The sequence below is a fragment of the Macaca nemestrina genome, chromosome 6, assembly GCF_043159975.1.
Source record: "Macaca nemestrina isolate mMacNem1 chromosome 6, mMacNem.hap1, whole genome shotgun sequence".
NCBI classification, from domain to species: Eukaryota; Metazoa; Chordata; class Mammalia; order Primates; family Cercopithecidae; genus Macaca; species Macaca nemestrina.
The window spans coordinates 100,305,858-100,319,912 of record NC_092130.1 but is presented as its reverse complement, the minus strand read 5'-3'; the positions used below and the strand labels follow the sequence as shown (position 1 = coordinate 100,319,912).

The following is a 14,055-nucleotide window of genomic DNA, read 5'->3' as shown; positions in this document are numbered from 1 at the left end:
TGTAATCCCAGCTACTCGGGAGGCTGAGGCAGGAGAATCGCTTGAACCTGGCAGGCAGAGATTGCAGTGTGCTGAGGTTGTACCACTGCACTCCAGCCTGGGTGATAGAGAGAGACTCCATTTCAAAAAAAACAGGATCACTGACAGCGCCCCATAACAGATAGTATAATAATGAAAAAGTTCTATGTATTACAAGAATTATCAAAATGTGACACAGAGACACAAAGTAAGTACATGCTATTGGAAAAAATGGTGACAATAGGCATGTTCAATGCAGGATTGCACAAATCTTCAATTTGCAAAAAAAAAAAAAAATGCAATATCTGTGAAGCACAATAAAGCAATGCACAATACAATGAGGTATGCCTGTATTTCCAATTACGTGTGTTTCAATCCTGTATGTGAAGAGAGGAGGAAAAGAGTACAAGAATTAAAAAGCAGTAATCTCATCAATTTTTTACAGGATGTAATTTCACACAGTAAAAAGCTGAATAAGAAAAAAGGAGGAGAAATGGAAATACTGAATAACACCGACAACCAAGGAATAAAAAGTTTGAGTAAGGAGAGGAGAAAAACACTAGAAACATATCAGCAACTGTTTTACCTTTTACAGGTAAGAACAATTTATCTTTCACTCTGAGTCTGGGAGTACTGCTATGTTACATGTCTGTGGCTTACAGGGAGTCTTTTATCATGCTTCAGCTATAATAGCATCCCTGTGTTGAGCATCTACTAAGTACCAAGGCTATTTTTGGTGCTTTACATACATTCTCTCATTTAATTCTTACCATAACCCTGGGAGCCGCGAGAGAATAAGTACTATTGTTATTCCTGCATTACAGATGAGAAAACTGAGACACAGCCAGTACATGCAGTACATGATAAAGGAAGGGTTTTGAAACGCAGGCAGTTTGACTTCAGAGCCCATGCTCTTCACAATATTATACTGCGGTTACCTGCAGAAACAATATAAATCTGATAGTAACAAAACAAAAACAGGTACAGTCATCCATGAAAAAATTAAAATAACTGTATGTGAAAAACAGATATTTACCAGAACCAATCTCCCCTTCTGTGGGGGAAAGAGCCAGAGGGTTTGGGATTTCAAAACAGTACTTCTTTTTTCTTTTATTATTTTCATGATGTTACTGTGATCTAAATGAATAGTAATTTTCCATTGCTTCCTGAGTGATGGTGAGAACTAATAAGTTTGACTGGTTATGGTTGGACTTTGATGAATCACTTATTGTTTTGTTTGACCATTGATTCAGCCTGTCAGGCCTACTAGCACATACAGCTAGTCACAAAGGAAACTGCATGATAGCGATAGAAATAAACAAGCATCCTCTTCAGCAGGAAAAGTTTCCCCAAAGAGGTGGATCCATAGTTCTCCCTTGGAAGAGTCAGATGTCTCTCAGAGTGGGGCCACTGTTGGAATTCCTTCAAAGCCTGGAGATGCTTAGGTCTTTGTTTGAGGATGTCACTGTCTGTAGATGTATAGAGAGCACATTACACAAACCATAAATAAGAGGTGTGGCGAATCTCATGGAGAAACACAATGTTAATTTTGGTAGGTTTGAAATTTCTCTACCTGGAATAAGAGGTTGGAGAACATCTTCAAACATATGAACATCTTCACACAAGTAGCCACCACACGGCGGTACAGAAGGAAAAGGTTAACAGTACTTAGAATTGTCTGTGGAACCCACTGTTTCATGCCGGCAAACTTAGAAAGAAAAGGGGCTCACTTTAAGCAGGAAAGGACTTTGGTCTGCCTAATTTAGTAGTCAACTACCAGTTTGAAAGTTAATCTTAGGCACTTATCATTTTTTATATCCATGAAATTTCAAGCATATTGAAGATTCTGTAGAATTTAGTTTTCTCAATTTGTCTCAATAAGTCAAAATCTAGTCATTGACCTAAGACTTGCATTGTTTATTAGATAAATGGAGGCATTTGGGAAGAAGAAAAAGCACAGGAGCATGTTTTGAATAATCCCACCAAACTTTATCCACAAACAATCCAAAATGTACAACCAAAGGGTGCAACCATTCAGTTGTATCAAGTGAAATCTCTGTTGAAATCATATATTTTTCTTCTCCTTCTCTTCTTTTGAGACATTAGCCCATTATCACTGAAGAAATTATAGAAAAGCAAATGACCTGGATTCCTTCAGCCCATAGGTTACACTTTAGCAAGACTTCTTCTTTTTTTGTAGAGATAAGGTCTCACTCTCTCGCCCAGGCAGGAGTGCAGTGGAGCAACCACAGCTCTCTGCAGCGTTCGTCTCCTGGGCTCAAGCAATCCTCCCACCTTGGCCTCCTAAGTAGCTGGGACTACAGACGCATGCCACAATGCCTGGCTAATTTTTTCGTGTTTTTTGTAGAGACAGGGTTTTTCCATGTTGCGCAGGCTGATCTCAAACACCTGAGCTCAAGTGATCCACCCACCTCAGCCTCTTAAAGCACTAGGATTCCAGGCATGAGACACCACACCCGACGTAGCAAAAATTCTTAACCAAAGCCACAGGTCAGCTAGTATATAGGTTTTTGGGGGATTTGTCTCTTCAGTGTGAAACTGAATTTAAAAATTTTAGGTAACCTTAGGAGGAATGGTGAGTAGGCATCTTTATTTAGTCCTAGAGTAAGTTTCCTTTCTCCTAATTCCTATATACTTCACATTGGAAAAGAGTCACTACAGAGCTATCAAGAAAAAGTACTGAGCTGCTTATTTATAAAATTTCAACCCATCATTATGAACTTAAAAGTAAACCTAAGTGGTAAAGTAAACCAGAATTTGAGGTTTCTTAAAAGCTGCCCAAACTGCTTGAGTATATTAGATGAATACTAGTTTTCAAGTTTAGAAAAATTTTCTTCTCTTGTCAGAAAGAAGATGAAGATTAGGAGTATTAAATTTCTCTTTGAACATACTTTCCTCTGTAACCTGAATACTATTGTTCTCTTTGAACTTCTACCTGGTAGGTGTAGCTGCTGGAGAAAAGCCACATCACCATGAAGGCTGGTTCTGTATCCAACGGGTCCATCCTCATCAGAACCCGCAGGGTTCCACGTCCATTTTAAGTTCTTTGTTGTTTTTTGCTTATGGTCTTCTGGCACTTCCCTTATCAACTGTCCTGACCTTCACCCCTCTCTTCAGCCTCCCTACCTCACTCCCCCTTCTCACTCTGGGTAGAACATTGTGGCCATTTTGCTGTTCCCACATTGTAAATGTATTCTTTTCTTGTTCTTTCCAGTCTGACAAGATAGTATGCATTTCCTTCTACTCATCCATCAATCCTTCTAGGCCAGTCTATATAGCTGGGCCCTTAGTCCACTTTTCTTTTCTTTCTTTTTTTTTTTTTTTAAAGATACAGAGTTTGTGTTGTCGAGGCTGGAATACAGTGGTATGATCACGGCTCACTGCAGCCTCGAAATACCGAGCTCAAATGATCCTCCCAACCTCAGTCTCCTGAGTAGCAAGGACTGCATGCATGCACCACCACGCCTAGCTAACTTATTTTTACTTTTTTCTAGAGACAGGGCCTGTCCATGTTGCCCAGGCTTGTCTCGAACTCCTGGGCTCAAGCTATCCTTCTGCCTCTGTCTCTCAAAGCGCTGGAATTATAGGTGCGAGCCACCATGCCCAATCTTTGCCAGTGTCTTTGGACACCAGATTCTGTTGGCTACCCACCCTGTCTTCTGCGTCTCTACAATAAATATTAATATGTGGCTCAAAATGTCAACAGTGAAAAGTAGATATAATATGTTAAGTGTATCATATAGTGTGTATCATTTAAATCCTATCATAATTTTCTACTATAGCTTCCTATAGTATGATATGAATAATATTAAGTAATTAATATTTGATATTAATATTTTTAAATATTAATATACAATAGGAAGCTAAAGTAGAAAGTTATATAATATCAGTCTAAAGGAAACTGTAGTAGAAAGTTATACTATATACTAATAGCATAGAGATGAGTACCTGGCACATAAAAATTATTTTATATACTCATCTATATGCTTTTAGTGACATTAAGTCATTGAAGACAGGGAATCAGATATTGCTTTGTGCTTTAATAATATATTAACTTACTGTTTTGTGGGATTTTTTTTGTTTTCTTTTTCCTTCTTTCCTTCTAGACCAACCCTTTATACTTGGCTAAGCTGATTTTCCAGATGCCACAGAACAAGTCCACTAAATTTATGGATACTGTTATTTTCACACTATATAATTATGCCTCTAATCAGCGAGAAGAATATCTACTTCTCAAGCTTTTTAAAACTGCTCTGGAGGAAGAAATAAAGTATGTATACAAATATGTATGTAAAAATACCAATGAATAGATCCTTTTGTTAGTGGTGGCTGTCTTTGGTTTACTAAAATTATTTTCAAATTCATATAAGTTATTCCCACATATTAAAATATATCAAGTTTCTTGAGAATACTTCTATATCATTAGAGCTATATTCAAGTACCATTTTCTCCCACCAATGATGCTTTCTGTAGTGTTAAATTAACTTTTGATTTTGTATGTCTGTAAAACTGAAAATCAATATTATATTGGAAGTCAGTGGAAACATTTAACTTAATTAAAATTCTGAGTAGTAAGGCCATTAATGGGTGAGAATGCAGAGTGCAATCTCTGCTGAAATAGTCTTCCCTTCTTACTAGAACTTAAGCTACTTTTGCTAATTTATTTTCCGACTCAGTTAATGTAAAAATTGTATAGGTAGCTATAATGAGTGGACTGAGAAACATGCATGAGAAATGTCCTTAGCTCAGGTGGCCTTCCTAACTTGTGGAAACCTTAAGTTATACTAGTTCCTGTTGGTTTTGGGAGCACAGGAGTCAGCCACCTCTGCCCTCCGGGTGTCTGTAAGCCTATGAGAAATGTGATTCATCAGCAATAGGAATGCTATGCAGTGGAATGTGGTAAGTACTAAATGAAGGACACTTCTAAATGAAGGACATGTACTGTGTATCAGGTTAGAGGATAGGAGGAAAGATTCCAGCTAGGTTGACTAGTAAATATTTTGTAGAAGAGGTGGTGCTTGACCCAAAACCTTGAGGAATAGCTGCAATTTTTATGAGAAGAGATAGAAAAGGGAAACAAGGCACAATGGTGGTGGAAACGGCATGGGCATAGGTCCCAGAAGGAAAGTAAATTAGTCTAGCCAGAATGTGACCTAATTACTAACTACCAGGAGATGAATCCTGAAAGATAGGGTAGGGCCAGGTAGTGGGAGACTCTGAGTAAAGGCTCAGCTGTTAAGGCTCTATTTGCTTTTTGGGGGGGATCTGTGAAATCTTTATTTTTCTTCTTCTTCTTCTTCTTCTTTTTTTTTTTTTTTTTTTTTTTTTGAAGACAAAGTCTCACTCTGTCTCCCCAGCTGGAGTGCAATGGTATGATCTCAGTTCACTTCAACCTCCGCCTCCCGGGTTCATGCCATTCTCCTGCCTCCGCCTCCTGAGTAGCTGGGACTACAGGCACCCACCACCACGCCCAGCTAATTTTTATATTTTTAGTAGAGAAGAGGTTTCACTATGTTGGCCAGGCTGATCTCGAACTCCTGACTTCAGGGGGATAGGTCCCAGAGAGATGGCGGGTGAAGCTGTGCATGCACATGAGGTCTGAGGGGAGAACGTGGGTTTTGGTTGGACTCTGGTAGACCAGTTATTCTTTTGTTTGGACATTGATTCACCCTCATTCGCCTTACAAGCACCTACAGTTAGTCAAAAAATAAACAAAAATAGCATTTAAAGGTGGGAAGAGGAGCCAGCAAAGGAAATAAAAAGGAATGACTGGATAAGATAAGAACCAGGCACTGTCAGGCTCTAAAGGGGAAGGAGGTGGAAGAGAGAGAGAAAGTGGTCAAGAGGGAGAAGAGAAAGGGAAGGAAGAGAGGAGAGAGGCCCAAAGAATCAGCAACCATAAATCAAGAAAAGCTCTCTCAGCCATCTGATGCGGCTAGAAGCTGTATTGCAGCTTTGAGTGGGATTTGAAAAAGTGAAAACAGTTCATTCAATCAAGAAAGTTGTTTTTGAAATTTGGTAACTACAGGGGCATGATACTTGTACAGGGTCACCCAGTATTGTTAGTCCTGGTCCATTTTCAGCTCATACCTGCCTTCTAGATTGAAATTGAGGCTGTGACTTTATTTTCAGATCCTCAAATTGCTCATCTAAGAAACATACACCTTATAGACTGGGAACAGTGGCTCATGCCTGTAATCCCAGCACTTTGGGAGACCAAGGCGGGTGGATCATTTGAGGTCAGAGTTGGTCCCAACCAGCCTGGCCAACAATGGTGAAACTCCATCTCTCTGAAAATACAAAAATTAGCTGGGTATGGTGGCGTGTGCCTGTAATCCCAGCTACTCAGGAGGTTGAGACAGGAGAATCACTTGAACCCTGGAGGAGGAGGTTGCAGTGAGCCAAGATCGCTCCACTGCACTCCAGCCTGGGCAATAGAGTGAGACTCTGTCTCAAAAAGAAAAAAGAAATATACACCTTATAAATGATTGCTTGTTTTTGAAGCACACCAACTTAGATTTTCATAAAGAAAAGTATAATTCCATGAAGTCCTTGCCTTCCAGAGGGAAGATACATTGTTTAAAACTGTATCCAGGCCCAGTGCCATGGCTCATGTCTGTATTTTCAGCACTTTGGGAGGCCAAGGCAGGCGGATCACCTGAGATCAGGAGTTCAAGACCAGCCTGGCCAACATGGTGAAACCCCATCTTAAAGTACAAAAATTAGCCCCAGGCATATGGTGGCACACACCTGTAGTCCCAGCTACTCAGGAGGCTGAGGCAGGAGAACTGCTTGAACCTGGGAAGTGGAAGTTTCAGTGAACCAAGATCACACCACTGCACTCTAGCCTGGGTGATAGAGCAAGACTGTCTCAAAAAAAAAAAAAAAAAACTGTATCCATGGAAGCAAACCATTTTGTTTTGTCTTGGGCTTTTTTAGATCGAAGGTGGACCAGGTACAGGACATAGTTACTGGTAACCCTACAGTCATCAAGATGGTCGTCAGCTTCAATAGAGGTGCCCGGGGACAGAACACCCTGCGCCAACTCCTGGCTGCAGTGGTGAAAGAGATCATCGAGGACAAGTCGCTGATTATCAACACGAACCCTGTAGAGGTGTACAAGGCTTGGGTGAACCAACTAGAAACACAGACTGGAGAGGCCAGGTAATAGTCAGGAAGGTGTTGGTCTTCTGTTGTGCTTTTTGATATTTTCACATGTGTATTTATTTACGCCCTTAAACTTTGTTAGGCAAACAGTACATAGTCAATTGTCAATCCAAAATGTTACCTCCCTTTAACATATCCATGCAAATTACGTCTTGATACTAAAAGGTATTTTCAGATTTCAGAGCCAGGTGATCCCCGATGCCACAACTTCCAGAATTCTCTCCCTTGTTTGTTTTCTTTGTGTATTTCTAAACCTCGACCTAGAGATGGTGCAGACTCTCTCTTCACCTGATAATACATACTTTCTTTACAGTTACCAATCAAGTAACTTTACTGTGTAAGGTTTAACAATCCAGGTTGGATTGGCTTATTCCAAGTGGTGGTTTGTAGATTTAAGCAATCCTAGCTTCTTGCTTCCTGTAAAAGGATGTCTGTGAAATAAAGTGTACACAGAGAATTTTGTAATTATGTGGCTGGTTGTCACAGTACTATTTGTAATAATAAAAAGTCAGGAAAAGTCAAAATATTTAGCGTTGAAGGATTTGTTAAATAAATGTTGGTATAGCACATAATGGAATAAGTATTTGGAATGGTGGTGTAGATATACATTTCTTGGCACAGAAAAAGTTCATGGTATATTTTCCGGTTGGAGTTAGGTGCAATAACCCATTTTTCTGGGAAAAGAATGCTCATTGCATACACCATACAGGATCTGTATAGAATGTCTATATACACAAATTGCATTATACTCATCAACACGTGAGGCCCATAGACATACATGCACAGAGGAGGATTTGGACAGTTATGCCCTAAGGTATGAAAATTGGTTGTCTGCTTTGGTATTGTTTTAGATGATATGTGATTTTATTTTTCCGTAATGAACATTTGCTTTTTATAATTAAAAGAAACTTAGCTGAGTCTAAATTACCTGGGTCTGCCTATTATTTTGCCAGAAGAGCCCAGAGGGACAGCCTCAAGTCCTTCCTGCTCCAAGTTGCAGAAGGTACCCTCTGTGAGGGTGGAGCCTCCCCTCATTTACTAAACATTTTGTTACTGGTGCCAGCGGGCAAAGTCCAATTCACTGTACAAAGCTTGACTATAGAACCAACTTGGCAAGAAAAACTAATGCTTGTACCTAAGCCTCCAGTTAATTTAAAGCCTTTGTGTTTTCAGCAAGTTGCCTTATGATGTGACCACAGAACAAGCTCTAACATACCCAGAAGTGAAAAATAAACTGGAGGCTTCCATTGAGAACCTGAGAAGGGTCACCGACAAAGTCCTGAATTCTATCATTTCTTCCCTTGATCTACTGCCGTAAGTTGTACTTGCAGCAAGTTTAACATTCTTTCCTGGAAGTTCTTGGAATACGATGTAAAACAAGCCCCTGTAGTGAAGACAGCAGTTTTCCCTTATACTGTGTTTACTATTTTAAAAGATTGCTACATTTACCTTTTAAATCCTGAGTGTTCTGTAAAGAAGGGGCAATACTTCAGTAGCAAACACAGCTCAGTTATTATCATCAGTGGAAGTCCTGTGATTCCATTATCATCTCATCTTATGTTTAATTTTTAGAAAAACTACTCAGCTGAAGTTGACTGGAACAATTGCTGTGTGTTTTTTCCTCACTCCGCCTTTTTTCCATTATTTTCTTTTGTCATCTGTTTTATATGTAGTTATGGATTGAGGTATATAGCCAAAGTACTGAAGAATTCGATCCATGAGAAATTCCCCGATGCAACAGAAGATGAGCTATTAAAGGTAGATTTTCAAGGGTAATCTCACCATAGCTTCTCCTGGGGTTTGAATCAAAATTACCAACATATAACTTTGTAAGATTGTTCCCCATGTGTAATTATTTATAAAAAGCTGCAGGTCTTCTGTTTCTAATGACTCTCAAGATAATTGATTAAGCTGAGGTTAATTTGGAGATCCTAGACATTATTGAAATTCTTGTATTAGAGCATTTTGGGGGCAATGAGCATTTTTTCATCAAAAACAACTTTACAAATTATGCTATTAATAATGTGTGATAGTATTCATTACCTTTACTTAACTCCTTGTTAGGATTTACATCAGAAAATGATCTGCTTTCTCTTGGGAAATGTAGGGAATATGTATCTTAAAAAAAAAAAAAAAAACTAAACTAAAACTCTTGAGTTTTCTTTCTTAAAAATGGTCTTGCACTTCTACATCACTCCAGATTGTTGGAAACCTCCTGTACTATCGGTACATGAATCCAGCCATTGTAGCTCCAGATGGCTTTGATATCATCGACATGACAGCTGGAGGTCAGATAAATTCTGACCAAAGGAGAAACTTAGGATCGGTGGCCAAGGTTCTTCAGCATGCAGCCTCCAACAAGCTGTTTGAAGGAGAAAATGAGCATCTCTCATCTATGAACAATTATTTATCAGAGACGTATCAGGAATTCAGGTGAGAGGGGCCGTTAGTTTTGGAGAAACATGCAAGAATGGTAGGCAAGAATAATATGTGCTCTGTGCCCAGAGCTAGAGTGGGCATGGAGGACAGGAACCCCAGGTGGTTACAAGCATTTCTTCTACCAACCACTCGGGGAAAGAGGAGAGAGGGAAGTGCAGGCAAGATTGCCTCTGCCTGGCGATCCCATCCCACCCCAACTGCTGCACTCCCATTACACTGAGTCTTTTCTGTGCGTATTCTTTCTGCTGCTGACAAAATGGAATGCTTGTTCTTCCTTGTAGGCTACAGGCTTCTAGTACCTAGAATTTAAAAATCAAAATAGCAGATTTCTGCTTTTTTCAACTTAAGAAGAGACGAATCATTTTTAAAAAGTTTTCCTTTTTAAAGGAAAGAACTTTAAGGAAGAACTTGCCTTATCTACATCACATACATTTGACCCTTGATTAACACAGGTTTGAACTGCTCGGGTCTATTTATATATGGATTTTTTCAACCAAAGACAGAGAGAAAATACAGTATTCATGGGATGCAAAACCCACATATACAGACAGATGACTTTTCACATACATGGTTCCACAAGGCCAATTTCAAACTTGACTATGCACAAATTTTGGTGTGTATGGGGGTCCTGGAACCAATCCCCCAAACATACCAAGGGACGACTGTAGTAGGAAATGGAATACTTGATTTTGAAAGGTTAGGAAAGCCCAGATTTTATATTTGTTGATGATTGTATATGTGAATATGTTCTGTTCTATTTTCAAGCCTTTCTTAATGACACATTTAAGAAGATTTAATTCTATTGATTTGTGTTTCCAAGTTATATCACTAATCATTAACAAGAAAGGCATGAGTCTGGTAGTCAGATTCACTCCTCCTAGAGCTCTGAGGAAGCACTTTCCTCTTGTCATGTTTGTTCTCATGTCTGCCATTTAATCAACAGGCCATAGAAGTATAACATCAATTTTGCCTCTTTTAAATCCTCACTTGGAAACTTATTTCCTATTCCTCAGTCTCCCTCTGGGTGAGTGACTTATCTGAAAACAAAGGTAGTTCATGATTATTCATTTCTATTTAGAATTTGTGGTCTTTTGTGAGAAAATTACCCCAAATCCTCTTACTACAGAAAGTGTTGATTTTTCAAGCTGCAATTTTTTCATTCTTCTCACCGACTAAAAAAGTAATATCCAGGCTGGGCAACATAGGGAGACCTCATCTCTACAAAAAAATTTTAAAAATTACCCAGGCGTGGTGGCACGCACCTGTAGTCCCAACTACTCAGGAGGCTGAGATGGGAGGATCACTTGAGCCCGGGAGGTCAAGGCTGCAGTGAGCCGTGTTTGTGCCACTGTATTCCAGCCCAGGTGACAGGGTGAGACGCTGTCACACATACACACACACAAAGTAATATCCATTCCCCACATTTCTCATGAACTTTTAACTGCTGGTATTCCTATCAGTCATTTATGTTCCCAGCTATTCTTTATTTAAAAAAAAAAAAAAAAACAAGACCAAAGAAGTGAGCCTCTTCTAAACTCGTCCTTTCTTCCACTCATATTTGTCCTTTGTGTTTCTCAGAAATCTACAAAAAATTATAACCAAAGCAGCATAGGAAAACTGATTGTCACATGGGAGCATGCTCCCCACAACGGGGCTCTGCTGTTTAACCTCCCCCAGCCTCTGGCTGGGAAAGCAGAGGTCATTTCTGGTACATAAGACCCTGGTGCCCATAGGAGAGATACCAACAATGATTTCAGGCATATGAAACATTTACAACTTTATAGAATAAAATATATATTCGACCTGCACAAGACTTGTTTAGGCAAAGAATACATAGAACTACTAAACTGTGATCACAGCACGTCTCACTTTTCTTGATCTCTGTCAAAACTTGCTATAGCTTAAAATAGATTTTTTAGGGTCTGAGTACTGGGACATGTTATGTGTCTGGATGTCTAGCCTTAACAGTCTTTCCATCAGCCAGCAGATATTTGCAGCAACAAAGAAGAGTAGACTTAATCTCATTTTTGTCAAACTGGTAACAGAAGCTCTGAAGGGTGATTAGGGTGATGCAGGCCCAGGAGCTTGTGCTTTTTAAAGCAGCAAATTTGACTAATTGTTTTTTCTATTGTAGTCCTCACAGAGACTTGATTCTTAGATCAAGAATTATCATTTTTGACTTTTTATTTTAAGTTTCAGGGACCATTTTTAAAGTAACATTTTTAAGATGACCTGTGCATAGGTCACTATATCACTAAGTCACAAACAGGGCCTGAGGCCCTCGCCACTCTCTCCAATCCTGTTTGAGGAGCTGGGTCCAATATCCAGAAACATGGATGCAGCTCCGACAGCCAGGAGCCAGCCTGAAAGAAGCCATAACACGTCCTCTCAAGGTTTGAGTTGGGAACAAAGTACATGTCATCATTCAAATTTTCCTAGCTATTTTGATGAAACTGTTTAATGCACACATTTGAGTCTATCTTAAGACTTTTTCCCCCTTTATTAGGAAATATTTCAAAGAAGCATGTAATGTCCCTGAACCAGAAGAGAAGTTTAATATGGACAAATACACAGACCTGGTGACAGTCAGCAAACCAGTCATTTATATTTCAATAGAAGAAATCATCAGCACACATTCAGTAAGTGGGGCTGGGGAGGCGTCTTAGCAATGGACCTATGGTTTAGGCATCTGTTATCTTGAAAATGTTTAATCTCTACAGGACTTATTGTACACATGTGCTAATACTCATATTCTTAACCCTAAAAATCCCTCAATTATTTATTCCATGACTCTTATACAGTAATAAAACTCCTTCTCCCAAACAAGAAAATTCTATTTTTACATGATATATTTATTCCCTGACTCCTATATATTAATAAAACTTCTCCCCAGAAAAGAAAGTGTACTTTTGGCATAATCCATTTACAAAGCCAGATTGTGACTGGGATGGTGGCTTATGCCTGTAATCCCAACACTTTGGGAGACTGAGGCAGGAGGATCACTTGAGCCCACGAGTTTGAGACTAGCCTAAGCAACATAGTGAGACCCTCATCTCTACAAAAAAATTTTTTAAAATTAGCCAGGTTTAGTGGTACATGCCTGTAGTCACAGCTACTTAGGAGGCTGAGGTGGGAGGATCACATGAGCTCAGGAGTCTGAGGCTGCAGTGATCTATGATGATACCACTGCACTCCAGCCTGGGCAATGGAGCGAGACCCTGCCTCAAAAAATAATAATAATAAATAATAAAAATAAAGCCAGATTGTAAATGTGCAGTTTAAGCCCCAGGCAGGGACAGGCTATGGTGTTCTCATCAGCCAAAGCCATGCTATCTCGACCCACACCCTGTCTCTCCCCTCTTCTAGGAACCCTCTCAGTTTTTCCAGTAATTTTCTGAGGGAAATGAGAATATTCTTTTTATTCTAATGTTTTAACATAGAGAGGCAGTAAGCAGGCTATGCAAAGAAAACAAGAAACTGTCACCCAAAGGTGGTAGCCTTCTGCGAAGAATCACTTCCATTGTTCTGGAAACCGCCATTTCTTGGAAGCAGGCAGTTTTTCACATCATGTGCTGTGCTATGACATCTACATCTGGTTTGCATGCAGACATCACTGCTGTCAGCCATTAGCATCTATTAAGTACCTGTTGGGTGCAGGGCACTGTGCTCAGTGGCATGGGGAAGGAATTGGGAGGCTTTAGATGGCTTTGCAAACATTAAAATTTTTAAAAAGCTAATCATTGAGGGGTTTGCATTGTTTTGTTTTTAAGATCAATTGGAACTTCTTTCCTGAAAAATCTTGGTTTTTAAAAGGTAACCTTTTCAAGAATAGTTTCAGACCTTATGAGTTAAAGCAAGGTCCTGGCGATATGTTAACAATGCACCCTGGACCTCCCAAATTAGAACCTGCATTCTAACAAGATCCCAGAGGATTCAGATGCACATTCAAGTTCTAGATGCTTCAGTTAAGGATGCACCCAACTTTGGCTTATACAGACAACTAAGGGGAAAGCATAATAAATACATGTTCTCAAAGGTTGTGCTCCAGCCCCCATCAAACCAGACATACTAACAAGTGGCAGGTTAGCTGCTTAAAATTTCAGTCTATTATTAAGCTCTTCTAAGAAACTAAAGCTTGAATGTAGATTTGAAGGAAAGATTGAATCTAGTATTGATTTTCTTCTTTCAGGATTGAAACAGGGAACTTCCCTGACATTTACATCAAGCTATCAATACGTACTGATTAAATGAATAGGCTATCCTTCTTTTCTCTATATATAAACACCCTAAATTACAAGGAAAACTGTCCAGCAATCTAGCAATGCATTACTTACAAAAATAATTATCTATTGGACAGACTTGTTTATATTTGAGCAATGACCCATTTGTCTGTTTTTATGGTACATTATC

At 39.3% G+C, this 14,055-nt stretch overlaps 1 protein-coding gene across 5 annotated transcripts in view; it reads left to right on the top strand.

Annotated features, from left to right (window-relative positions):
- The window catches only part of LOC105475120 (IQ motif containing GTPase activating protein 2), a 310,678-nt gene that overhangs the window by 267,384 nt on the left and 29,239 nt on the right, over positions 1 to 14,055 (top strand). For all 5 annotated transcript variants that reach the window (XM_011730127.3, XM_024790772.2, XM_024790771.2 and 2 more), the window contains 7 exons: positions 464 to 613; positions 4,146 to 4,309; positions 6,979 to 7,203; positions 8,380 to 8,520; positions 8,880 to 8,964; positions 9,407 to 9,639; positions 12,152 to 12,284. In XM_011730127.3, the coding sequence (XP_011728429.1) occupies positions 464 to 613; positions 4,146 to 4,309; positions 6,979 to 7,203; positions 8,380 to 8,520; positions 8,880 to 8,964; positions 9,407 to 9,639; positions 12,152 to 12,284 (1,131 nt within the window). The remainder of the gene's footprint in view (positions 1 to 463; positions 614 to 4,145; positions 4,310 to 6,978; positions 7,204 to 8,379; positions 8,521 to 8,879; positions 8,965 to 9,406; positions 9,640 to 12,151; positions 12,285 to 14,055) is intronic.